Source organism: Lonchura striata, chromosome W (genome assembly GCF_050655825.1).
Source record: "Lonchura striata isolate lonStrDom1 chromosome W, ASM5065582v1, whole genome shotgun sequence".
Taxonomy (NCBI): domain Eukaryota; kingdom Metazoa; phylum Chordata; class Aves; order Passeriformes; family Estrildidae; genus Lonchura; species Lonchura striata.
Genome location: NC_140743.1, coordinates 11,404,650 through 11,416,338, shown reverse-complemented (window position 1 = coordinate 11,416,338; position 11,689 = coordinate 11,404,650). Strand labels below are relative to the sequence as shown.

Here is an 11,689-nt window from a genome sequence, read left to right as displayed (position 1 = left end):
GCGCTCAGCGGTGGAGTCACTTCATTTAAGCCACGATAGTCCACAGTCAATCTCCATTCTGTCAGACTTGCGCACAGGCCAGATGGGGCTGTTGAAGGGTAAATGGATTTTGCTGATCACCCCTTGGCTCTCCAGCTTGAGGATTATTCTGTGGATGGGGATCACTGCATCTTGATTAGTTCAATACTGCTGGTGGTACACGATCAAGGTGGCAATTGGCACTCATTACCCTTACACCTTCAGGAGTCCTACTGCAGATGGGTTTTCTGATAGTCCAGGCAAAGTGCTCAACTGCTTAATGTCTTCTGCCTCTACAGCAGCTATTCCAAAAGCCCACCTGAGTCCCTTTGGGTCTTTGTAATAACCATTCCGGAGGAAGTCTGTGCTCAGAATATGCGGGGCCTCTGGGCCAGTCACTATAGGATGTTTCTTCCACTCCTTCCCAGTCAGGCTCACCTCAGCTTCCAACAGGGTCAATGGCTGCGATCCCCTGTCACCCCAGTAATGTAAACAGGTTCTGCACTCACATGTCTCAATGGCATTAGGGCACACTGTGCACCCATATCAACTAAGGCATCATATTTTTGTGGCTTTGATGTGCCAGGCCATCGGAGCCACACCATCCAGAAGATCCGGTTTTCCCATGTCTCTTGCTGGCTAGAGGCAGGGCCCCTCTAGCCCTGATTATTATTTCTTTCCTTCGCATACATGGAAAGAGGTACCTTCAAGGGGATCTAACAGATCATACTGATAGTAAAAGGGTTTTAAAATTATGGGGATTTAGGGTTAGAAGGAAAATTAAGCTTAGTAGGCCCTGGAAGAAAAACAAACAAGCAAAACACCCTAGGTACATGAACGAATACATAACGAATGTCATTGGGGTGCAGAGGAGTTGGTAAAGTTTCTAAAACGTAATTTGGTCTCAGTACAAATGTTAACAATGGCAAAATCAATAATGTCAAAGTGTGAGATCTGCTTGAAAAACAACACACTGGCTAGACAACATGCACAACTAGGAAGGGTTCGGGTAGGGATAGAACCAGTAGATTATTGGCAGGTAGATTTTGTAGTATTACCAAGAACTCAAGGATACAAATATTTGTTAGTAGCGGTTGATACATTTTCTGGATGGCCAGAAGCCCTTCCCTGTCGCACAAACCAAGCAAAAGAAACAGTTAAGTGGTTACTACAAGAAATAATTCCCAGATTTGGGGTGCCTCTAGGGATATCATCAGATAGGGGACCCCATTTCATAGCCACGGTGGTAAAAGAAGTAAGTAGGTTGCTGGGAATAACTTGGGACCTCCACACACCATGGAGACCCCAGTCAAGTGGACAGGTGGAGAGGATGAATCAGACACTAAAAAGGCAAATCAGTAAAATATGTCAAGAAGCCAAACTGCAGTGGCCACAGGCTTTACCAATAGCATTGCTGAGAATCCAGATAAAGCCTAGGAGTTGGATGTCAGTCAGTCCTTATGAGATATTGTATGGGAAACCATGCAAATGTCCTGGACCCAATCCAAATGTACATGTCACAGGTAATCAGGAAGTATATAAATATGTTCTATCTCTTGGGAAAACTTTAGCATGACTTTGGAGCACCTTTGTGTGTGCTGCTGACTCTCGAGATTCCAGTTCATGACATACATCCAGGAGACGAGGTGTACATTAAAAATTGTTACAAAGAACCATTGAAAGATAAGTGGATTGGACCCCATCAGTTACTACTGACCACCTTTACAGTAGTCAAGGTAGCTGGAGTGGACTCCTGGATACACTACACTCGAGTAAAGAAAGACCATCCCGGACTGCGGACTGTGTAAACTGTGGGACCAACAAAGCTGCAGATATGATGTGTTTAATTGTTTCAAGAATGTCACCAGTAATTGTACCAATGCTCATTTCATGGTCTTTGGGACGTGGAATGCAAAATATCAATTAACCACACTTCATTCCAGAATGAGGAGGGAGCTGCGGGCAGAAACACAGGTGATAAAGGTTTCCAATGCAATTTGGGCTGAGAATGTAATGATTAGTTAAAGATTCTGCCAAAATGCAGAACACTAGCAGAATAACTGCCTGTCTGCCAATACCGAAGGCATCGGGAGACCAAATAAATTGGGGAATCATAACGACAAAACTGCCTGAAATACAAAAGAAAAAAACAATTACATGCAAACAAGTACCAGAATCAAGACAGGTAATCAAGTTAACCTGGAAAGTAATAGGACAATGGTTGCATCCTCTAAGTCAAAAAGACTGTCTTCAAAATAATGGCACAATAGGATATCCTATAGGATGGGCAGGGGGCATCCCAAGTCAATGGCAATGCTACTTACCACATTATAAAAAGGTTACAGAAAATGTTACAGAAACCACTTTGGTGTGGAAGTGCGAGGCAAAAGATCACAAAGGTCAAATAGAGCCTTGGGACAGTGTATGGTGTCTGAGTATACTTCAAAAATTCCAGTACATGGCAACCACCCCTTGGTGCATTACATGGGAAGGTTCAGAAAATGAAACAGATCCAGCAGCAGTGAACACTGCCACTAGTAGTAGAATAAAGGCAGACAAAGTAAGTTGGTGGGCATGTAATAAAACTTATGGTTGCACTTCTGATGATATAGACATTAAAAAAAATGCCACCACTGGCAGTAGCCTTACAAATTGGTTGTGCCTGCAGAGGTATCAAACACAAACAGGGTAAAGTGAATTATAAAATACTTGTAGGATGTACCAAGACTGCACTCCGAAGTCCAGGAAAATTTGTATGGGCAACTGTTGGGGTGTGTTTTAAGTTTCCCCCCAGTTATGGTTGCTCCCTCTCCCCCTCTATTTGTAAAATGGTCCAGCCTCTTTTCTCCTCCCCCCTCTGTCTGCCTGTCATTCCTCCCTCCACCCTGTTCATTGTATTCCGTCTGAGTTATCCCCCCCAACCCCACCCCGGAGCCTGTCTGTCTCTTGGAGACCTCTCCCTTCCAACTAGAAAGTTCTATCCAGGGCTTCAAGTGATAAGCTGGTCTCCGGGGTCCCCTCCTTCCCTCCTACCTCATTGGAACCTCCCCCTGTGTGTCACCCCTGTTACCACCCCCAGGTGTTATCCCATTGGTTGGCTGTTGTTTCCTCCCCTTGTTACCATCCCCCTTTAACAAGCAGGGCACACGGTGCCCATCGCCTTTTGGTGCTTATCTTCTTCAAGCCAATAAACTTGGAAACAGATACCCCCAGAAGGACGGCTCCTTGCTTTTGTCAGAGTCGTTCTGCGTGTCTTTCAGTCTGGTGGCTTCGTTTCCCACTGGTCATACCTCACGCCCACAGTGGCACACAGGAGTGGCCTTTGCTGCTGCAGTGCTAAAGGTACTGAGCTAGCCGAGACTTGGTAAGCTAGCAACAACCCTTGTGGCTCAGCGGTAGAATTCCTGCCTGCCACGCCGGTAACCTGTTTTCTAATCCCGGCAGGGGCACTAGTGCTAGCTGAGACTTGGGAAGGCACAGTGACAGCTTGGCACCCACCTGGGGGGCTAAGAAGACCTCCAGACCCTGCGGAGAAAGAGAGCGCAGCCTTCCTTTCAGATTTTTTTTTTCCCTGATGCCGGTTTTCTTGAGGTCTCTGGACGTTAGGCTAGCCCCAGTGGGAGCAGACCTAGTTTTATAGGTGGCGCTCCTGGGGGACGGGAGAGGCAGCTTCTTTGGTTCCCGGCAGAAGTCTCTCCCAGACAAAAGCCCTGCCTCGGATTTTTCGTTGGTCCCACGGATTTGGGTAAGTAGGAAAATTCCTACATCTTTTCTTCTTTCCTCCCTTTTATCTTCTGGGTTTGGAACAGGGGGAGTTATTCCTCCTTTGTTCCGTGGGTGGGGGGAAAGCTTTGGGTGTCAGGTTGGGATCTCTGTTTTTCTTTCTGCTTTTTCTCTCTCTCCGAGGTGAGATTTGGATTTCTCGGCAGCTTTTTACAACTATGGGCGCTAAGCTCTCTGCCAAGCAGAAAGGAGTCTATCTCCAAGTTGTTGGTATCCTTGTTGGGGGGCGGGGGAGTTTCAGTTAAAGATGAGCAAGTTAAAGATCTAATAAAATGGCTTTTCCTCCATTTCCCTGAAATTACCACCCCTGAAAAAGTAACAGACATTAACTTTTGGGATTCGGTGGGACAAAAATTAACAATTCTCAGGAAGAGAGGGAGTGGTACAATTTCTAAAATGACATTTTGGAGTCTACAGATTCGGACTATTATAAATTCTAAACAAAGGGTGTAGAAAGAGTCATTTTCAAACAGATCTTCCCCAGTTCTTTCCTCCCCTAGCCTTCTTCCCTCCCCTGTTAGCCCGAGACCTGGGATTCTGAGGGGAGCAAACTGCAATTTTGCGCGGGGTTGCTACCGTCTCTCTGGCTCTCTGCAGAACCCCAGATCCCCCCACCTGGGGAGTCGTGGCCAGACTCCTAAGGACCTTTCCAGTCCCATCCCAAGAACCCTCAGTTCGAGTTAATATCCCCAATTCCCCTGATCATCAAAATGGCACTGGGGGGGAACAAAATGGCGGGCGCCACATGGATTTTTCCTCCACTTTTCCCCCTCTCCAAAATGGTGCCGGGGGAAAACAAAATGGCGGGCGCCACATGGATTTTCCAGCCACTTGTTCTTCTCCTCCCCAGAATCCCTTTCTCTCCTCCTCCAACCCCTTCTGGTCCTCCAGCCCTTCCCCAGGTATTAACTCCTCCCTCTCCTTTGTTCCTTCTCCCTTCAATCCCTCCCCTAGCTACGCCCCAAATTCCCACGCCCTTAACCACTCCCCTTGCCACTCCCTCCAGGCAGAGCTCCTCTCTTCCAATGGTCCCACCCACCTCCCTGGCCCCTCCCATCCGGGGTTAGTTTTCAGTTCCCATGGTCCTCTTTCCGATTCCCACGATGGGGGGGGGCGGGGGGGGAGGGGCCTGGGGACAGAAATGGCTCCCAAGTAACACCAATATCAACAACAATCCCTGATAATGGCCATGGAAATCCCACACCAACTTTACTAGCAGCACCTGTCACCTATATCCCACATGCTGAAGGTGGTGTCCGCACCCAGTGGACCCCACTGCCTTTTCAGGTTACCAAGGAATTATGTAGGGCACAGCGGGAGTTCACTCGGGAGAGCGAGTGTTTCCGGGGGATGCTCATGGCCACGTTATACACCGACCTCATCCCTGAGGATCTCCGCCAATTCTTCTCCTGCCTGCTGACTCCTCCGGAGTTCCTGCGGTGGGAGACAGAGTGGCGGAAGGAGGTCCGGGGCTCCCTGTTCCATCTTGGGGAGAACCAGGCCACCGCTAATGATGCAGGGGGAGGGAGGCTCTCTGTCGACCACCTCTGCGGTCAAGCAGAGTGAGCTGACAGAGCACGGCAGGCCACGTAAATCCCCCGAGTGGCATTGCGAGAAACAGTGAGGGTGCCGAAAAGGCATTTTTTAATTTGAAACCAAAGTGACAGGTACTAAAGTACCTGAAAATCATGCAGTCCCCCAGTGAACCTTTTCTAGACTACGCTGAGAGGGTCCACAGGTCAGTTGAGCTGCAAATTAAGGACGAGAAGGTGAGACAAGATGTGCTGAGAGAGATCGCAACGGTCAATGCCAACTCGCAATGTAAAGCAGCAATACTGAGCCTCCCGATGGAGCCCAAGCTGACCATCCAGGACATGTTAGAAGTCTGTGAGAAAAAGGTAGACTTTGAAGCGGTAGAGGATCCATCCACAAGTGGACCTGCGCCAAAAACAGGAACAGCTAAACGAGCTTACGCCACTGATGCCAGGATGCCTCCACCACATCCCCGTCTTGCACCGCCGCCATGTAACCAATGACCACCAGTGGACCGATGCTATTTTTGTGGGATCCTGGGACATTGGGTGGGAAATTTTCCACTCAGGAACAAATTCCACGAATTTAAAAAAAAGCAGGGCAGGGCCCAGGGACCCTGAAAAAACTAACTTACGAGCGCAGCCCCTCCCTGCGCTCAGACATAAATTCGGTGGGCCACGGAACATCTCAGGGAGGGGGGGTTGGGCAGACGCCCACTTGGACTGGCAAAATACAGGACTTGACACTTTTCCATCTAATATGATGTGCACTCGTTATGAACAAATACACCGCAGACCCATCTTAACCACCTTGTTGAATTTTTCCTCTTTCAGGCTCCAGCTGACAGAACCCCTCCATCTTCGGGACACGGACCATCATCTTATTTCCGTCGCCCCAGAGGGTTCAGGTACCTGGAGTCAGCTGCGATGTAAGTACATCGTCGTTGGGGACACCAAGTTCACACCCCAGGAGATCACGGTATTGCCCGGGTTAGTAACATCAGACCTAGGGCAATTCGTGCTTCCCTGTATTGCGTTCGCCTGTCAGTGTTTCTCCCTAAGGGTCAAATAGTTGCCCAAGCTATCCTGGTCCCTGAGCCACCTTGGGACCGGGATCAGCCGGCTGACCTTCGCCAAAAGCTTATACCATCTATTTACTGGGCACAGGCCTTTGGGGAAAACAAGCCCAAAATAACATGTGGCCTTCATCTTCACAGGAAACGGAAAACAATGCAGGGGCTCCTGGACACAGGGGCAGATGTAACGATCATTCCCACTTGGGAATGGCTGTCACATTGGGAGCTGCAAAATGTGGCTGGTCGCGTACAAGGTATAGGGGGAATTCAATTGGCAAAACAATCAAGGAGCGTTATACAAACTGAGGGGCTGGATGGGAAATTGGCCTTTATATGCCCATTTGTTTTGGATTTCACAGAACCCCTGTGGGGGAGAGACCTGATGGCCCAGTGGGGGGCAAAAATTGACATTCCAAAGCCCCCCCAGCTTTTTCGGGCAGTGATCACTGAGAAGCACCCCACCCAGAAATTGAATTGCCTGACTGAAAAACAAGTTTGGGTAGAACAGTGGCCGCTCAGCAAACAAAAATTAGAGGCGTTTGAGGGGCTCGTGAAGGAGCAGCTTGCTAAAGGGAACATCGTGGAGACCACGTCCCCATGGAGCTCCCCTGTCTTTGTAATCAAAAAACCCAACAAAGACAAATGGCGCCTCCTTCCTGATCTCCATGAAATAAATAAAGTTATTGAAGATATGGGGTCTCTCCAGCCAGGGATGCCGTCCCCTACAATGCTCCCCCAAAATTGGAATCTGGCTGTAACTGACATTAAAGATTGCTTTTTTCAAATTATCCTACACCCTGACAATGCCCCGCGGTTTGCCTTCTCAGTTCCAACCATCAACCGAGAAGCCCCAAGGAAAAGGCACCACTGCGGCTTCTGGGTCTCTGACCACTCTGCTTGTCAGAGAGCCGAGTCCTCGAAAGCCGGATAGCGTAATGAAATCTTCCTCTATGAAGGTGGGACGGCACACAGGCGGCTTTATTTCCAGGAGCGTTTATTGAGGAACAGCAATTCAGGGAGCGAAGGGAAAACAACCACTCCGGGAGGGAGCTCGCTCTGAGAGCCTCGAACAGGGGGCGGAATCGGGATTATAACTGGGACAAGAGAGGGAGGGTCCAGGCATGAAGCGTTCAGTGAAGGAAGGCTTCGGGGGCAGAGTCAGGGTCGAGTGGCAGGGTTATAACCAATGAGGGTAAGGGGAAGGAGCGGCTTCAGGGAAGGAACCAATGGAGGTATAAAGAACAAAGAATTTTCTAGCACCAAGGGATGACAGACATACTGATTGATAACAGGGGAGGCAGGGAACTACACACCTGTCACCTCCCAGGGTAATTCGGGGGGACAGTTTCCCAAGTCCCCTCCCACATCTCCCCCGTTCTTGTTAATTAAATAAATATTTGCCAAAGTCTTGGTAAGCGTCTTTTTGAAGATGGTTAAGGCAACTGAAATCAGAAGGATAATTATGAAAATCCAAAAGAGTCCTTTTAAAATGGAGGCTGCCCACCCGGGAATGCCCCACTGCATCAATAGTTTGTGGACGGGGTCCACAGCCGAAGTTTCCGTTTTGATGTCCTGTACTTCGGTCCGGATCCGCTGGATGTTGGCTTGGATGGAAGTGCTCCGTGATGTTAAATTGAAGCAACACAATCCTTCGAAGTCCTCGCAGCTGTGGCCATGGGCGAGCAGCAGGAAATCAATAGCCGCTCTGTTTTGTAATGTGGCTTGCCTGGTGGTTTGCTGGTCTGCCAGAAGATCGGAGAGGGCGGCAGACGAGGCGTTGGCATGCTTGCTTATCCAACACTCCAGGTGAGAAAGCTCACCGAGGGCCTTAGCTGCTGCATACCATGGTAAAAAGATGGATACAGCGACCCTCTTTGTTTTTCCCCAATCGTAAATTTCGGAGTCACAATTTTCGTCGAATTGAGCATATGATCTTTTGGTGCGTGCCAATTGTCTCTCTTTTTTCCAATCCAGAATTTGAGTTCTGTTTGGAGTGAGGGTAGCAAGCTTGCCAAGGCTGCATGGGCCTCCCTGGAGCCGAGATGGAATTCCCGACCATACTCTGTCCCCACAGATAAGAAACATCCCCCTGGGCAATGTCTTGGGATGAGTGGATGAAACTGAAATCACCTGGCTAGTATAATTGCACCAGGTTTGGCTGTTATATTTTTTACTGATAGGTGTTACATCTTTCCGGTATGTGTCTTTGGCCAAGTCAATTCCGTGCCAATTTTGACTTGGCCTCCTATAATAAAATTTGACACAATATCTAGCTGTGGAGGACCCCAGTAAGTCCAATTCTTGGGGTTCCTCTTTGCTGTTGGGCAAAATTTTGGTCCACTCATCCCAAGTATCGACCGGGTTAGGCCTCCTACCCGTGGTTCGGAGCAGGTCGGAATTGGATACCGGCCAATCATCAGCTACCAAGGGGACCCCTACCAGGCAAGTGGACAGGGGATTGTCCACGTTGCCCATGGCCAGACATAGGTTATCCTGCTGCAAGGATTTTGCCAGCGTGATCCAGACGTTTTCTTTCGGCTGTGGTACCACCCAGCCATCTGCTACATGCAGCCACAGGAGGATGGAAAGCGCGGCTGCAACCAGCTGGGCGCAGTGGGACATCTTCTGTTGTTTCTTTTGGGTGAATGATGTTCTGGCAGCCATCCTAGTACTAAAATTAAACAAAACAATATTACCAACATACATTTGGTTCCCTCCCCTCCCCCAGCTCCCCCTTTTGGGTTAAAATAAAAATAAATTTCAGGACGGAGGGGTAAAGGGATGACGGGTTAGGTATGAGGGTAGAGGGAACGGCACAGGAGGGGATGGGGTGGCGGAAGTTGTTAAGTCTTGCAGAGGTAGGTATGTCCTTGTGATGAGGACCCGGGAGACGATGTTGGGTGGTCTTCCGGTCCTCTTCTTTTTTCTCCGTCGCCACGCCACTGCATTATCTGGTGGTGATTGTGATGGGGTCGCTGGGTTGCTCCTCGCTGGGGGGTCCGTGGTAGTGCTCTCCAGGTACGGTTTGACGTATTTTCCAGGAATCCATTTGGGACCCTGGGCTGTGGAAACACAAGCGTACCCTCTCCCCCACGTTATCAGAGGGTACGGCCCTGAGATGATTTTTGATTCTGGGTCTCTGATGAGGACTGGCGGACGCTCTTTCAAAACTGCCCTGGTGTTATTGCAAAAGTGTCTGAGTGCAGGGGGATTCGGCTCTCGGTCAGAACAATTTAAGAAATTAAGAACATAAAGTGCCTTGCATAATCTTTCAACTGGTGTCATGGCCAGAGCCGAATCGTGTTGTTGTTCTAGCAGCCTTTTTAACTCTTTGTGGGAGCGTTCCACTATTGCCTGTCCTGTGGGGTTATGGGGAATGCCGGTGGAATGGGCAATTCCCCATTGTTGTAGAAATTGTGCGAATCTTGTCGAGGTGAATCCAGGCCCATTGTCCGTTTTGATGGCTTTTGGGACTCCTAATGTGGCAAATGCCATGAATAGATGTTTGATGATATCTTTTGTTTTCTCACCAGTGTGGAGTGATGCGAACACGGCCCCAGAAAATGTGTCTATGGACACATGCAGGTATTTCAGGCGGCCAAAAGGATTATAGTGAGTGATGTCTGTTTGCCACAGCTCCAATGCTGCCAACCCTCGGGGGTTTATCCCCGTTGGCAGCGGTGGAAGGGCGAAGGACTGACAGCTTGGGCATGTGGCTAGTATGGCTTTGGCTTGTTCTTTTGATATTTTAAATTGTCGGGCAAGGGCAGGTGCATTTTGATGGAAAAACGCATGGCTGAGCCTTGCCTGTGCAAAGATGTCTGGTAAGGTTAATGAAAGTGCAGGTGCAGAGTAATGAGATGTCATTGCAAGGAGGTCGGCCATCCGGTTCCCCTCTGCAATAGCTCCTGGCAGGTCTGTGTGAGCCCGGACGTGCATAATATAATAGAGTTGCTCTCGGTGGGAGATCAGCCAGATTAATTCTGTGAGCAAATCGAATAACTGTTTGTTTTGAACTTCTTTGAGCAGGGCGTGTTCTGCCCGTTCTGCTACCCCGGCAACATAAGCCGAATCTGTTACCAGATTGAAAGGTTGCTGAAATTTTTTGAATGCTCTCACGACCGCAGCAAGTTCTGCGATCTGGGGGGAACCCTCAACCAGTTGGATGTCAGACTCCCACTTCTGACTCTCCGGGTCCTTCCAAGTGATCACCGATTTGTGGGATTTTCCCGACCCATCGGTGAACACCGTGAGAGCACCTTTAATAGGTGTTTTATTTTTGAATGACTTTGGGGCCAAATATAACGTGTCTTTGAATATTTTATGTTTAGGGTAATGAATGGAAATTTGTCCAGGGTAACTGTCTAAAGCAATTTGCAAACTTTCGTTTGTCTGAAGCAGGGATTCCAATTGTTCCAAATTAAGAGGTAGGTAAATGCACGCCGGGTCACACCCTGCGAGGGTCCGGAGGCGTTGTCTGGCCTTTATTATTATTCTAGCCATCAACTCTGCAGGAGTTGAAATAGTTTTCGCTGGCTGGTGCGGGAGAAACAGCCACTCAATGATAAGGAGTGGGTCCTTCCGCCCAGCGTCCCATTGAAAAAGCAGACCATGGAAGTTTGGGCACTTACCCAGTATGGCAAGGGTGACGGGAAGGAGCCGATCCACACGGTGGGCCTGACGGGATCGTATGGCCTCAGTGACTCTCTCCAGGGCTCCTTTGGCGGCAGGTGTTAGCTCGCGAGGGGAAGCTAGGTCGCCATCTCCTCGTAGCAGGTTGAAGAGCGGCGCCAGCTCCTCCGTGGTGAGTCCCAGGAGAGGTCGGATCCACGTGATGGTACCGCAGATCTGCTGGAGATCCCGCAGGGTCCGTGGGTCGTCTTTGACGGTGACAGATTGGGGCGCGACAGTCCTTCCCGTAATGTGAAAGCCTAAATACTTCCATGGCGCTGACAGCTGGATCTTTTCTTCAGCAATTTCAAACCCTGCAGCTTTAATGGCCTTAACAGTTTTGGAAAGTGTGATCTGCAGATAAGCTTGTGTTTCAGCGCAGATCAAGACATCATCCATATAATGCAGGATGATCGCTTCAGGGAACAGCTTCCTGATCGGCGAAAGCACCTGGGCCACAAAAGTTTGGCAGAGCACTGGAGAATTTTTCATTCCCTGGGGCAAAGTGGCCCATTGGTACCTCTTATAAGGCTCCGCCCTATTGATGGAAGGGACGGAGAACGCGAATCTGGGGGCATCTCCGGGATACAATGGGATGTTGAAAAAACA

The 11,689-nt window shown here is 49.2% G+C and overlaps 1 protein-coding gene across 1 annotated transcript; it reads right to left on the bottom strand.

Annotated features, from left to right (window-relative positions):
- Window positions 1-7,396: 7,396 nt before the first annotated feature.
- On the bottom strand, window positions 7,397-9,115 carry LOC146763054 (uncharacterized). Its single transcript, XM_085571114.1, has one exon. The coding sequence runs from the start codon at window positions 9,113-9,115 to the stop codon at window positions 7,715-7,717; it is 1,401 nt and encodes a 466-aa protein (XP_085427240.1). The 3' UTR covers window positions 7,397-7,714.
- Between the last annotated feature and the right edge of the window lie 2,574 nt (window positions 9,116-11,689).

Excerpts from the sequence above, each read along its gene's own strand:
- LOC146763054 (XM_085571114.1), bottom strand. The coding sequence starts at position 9,115 with ATGTATGTTGGTAATATTGTTTTGTTTAATTTTAGTACTAGGATGGCT.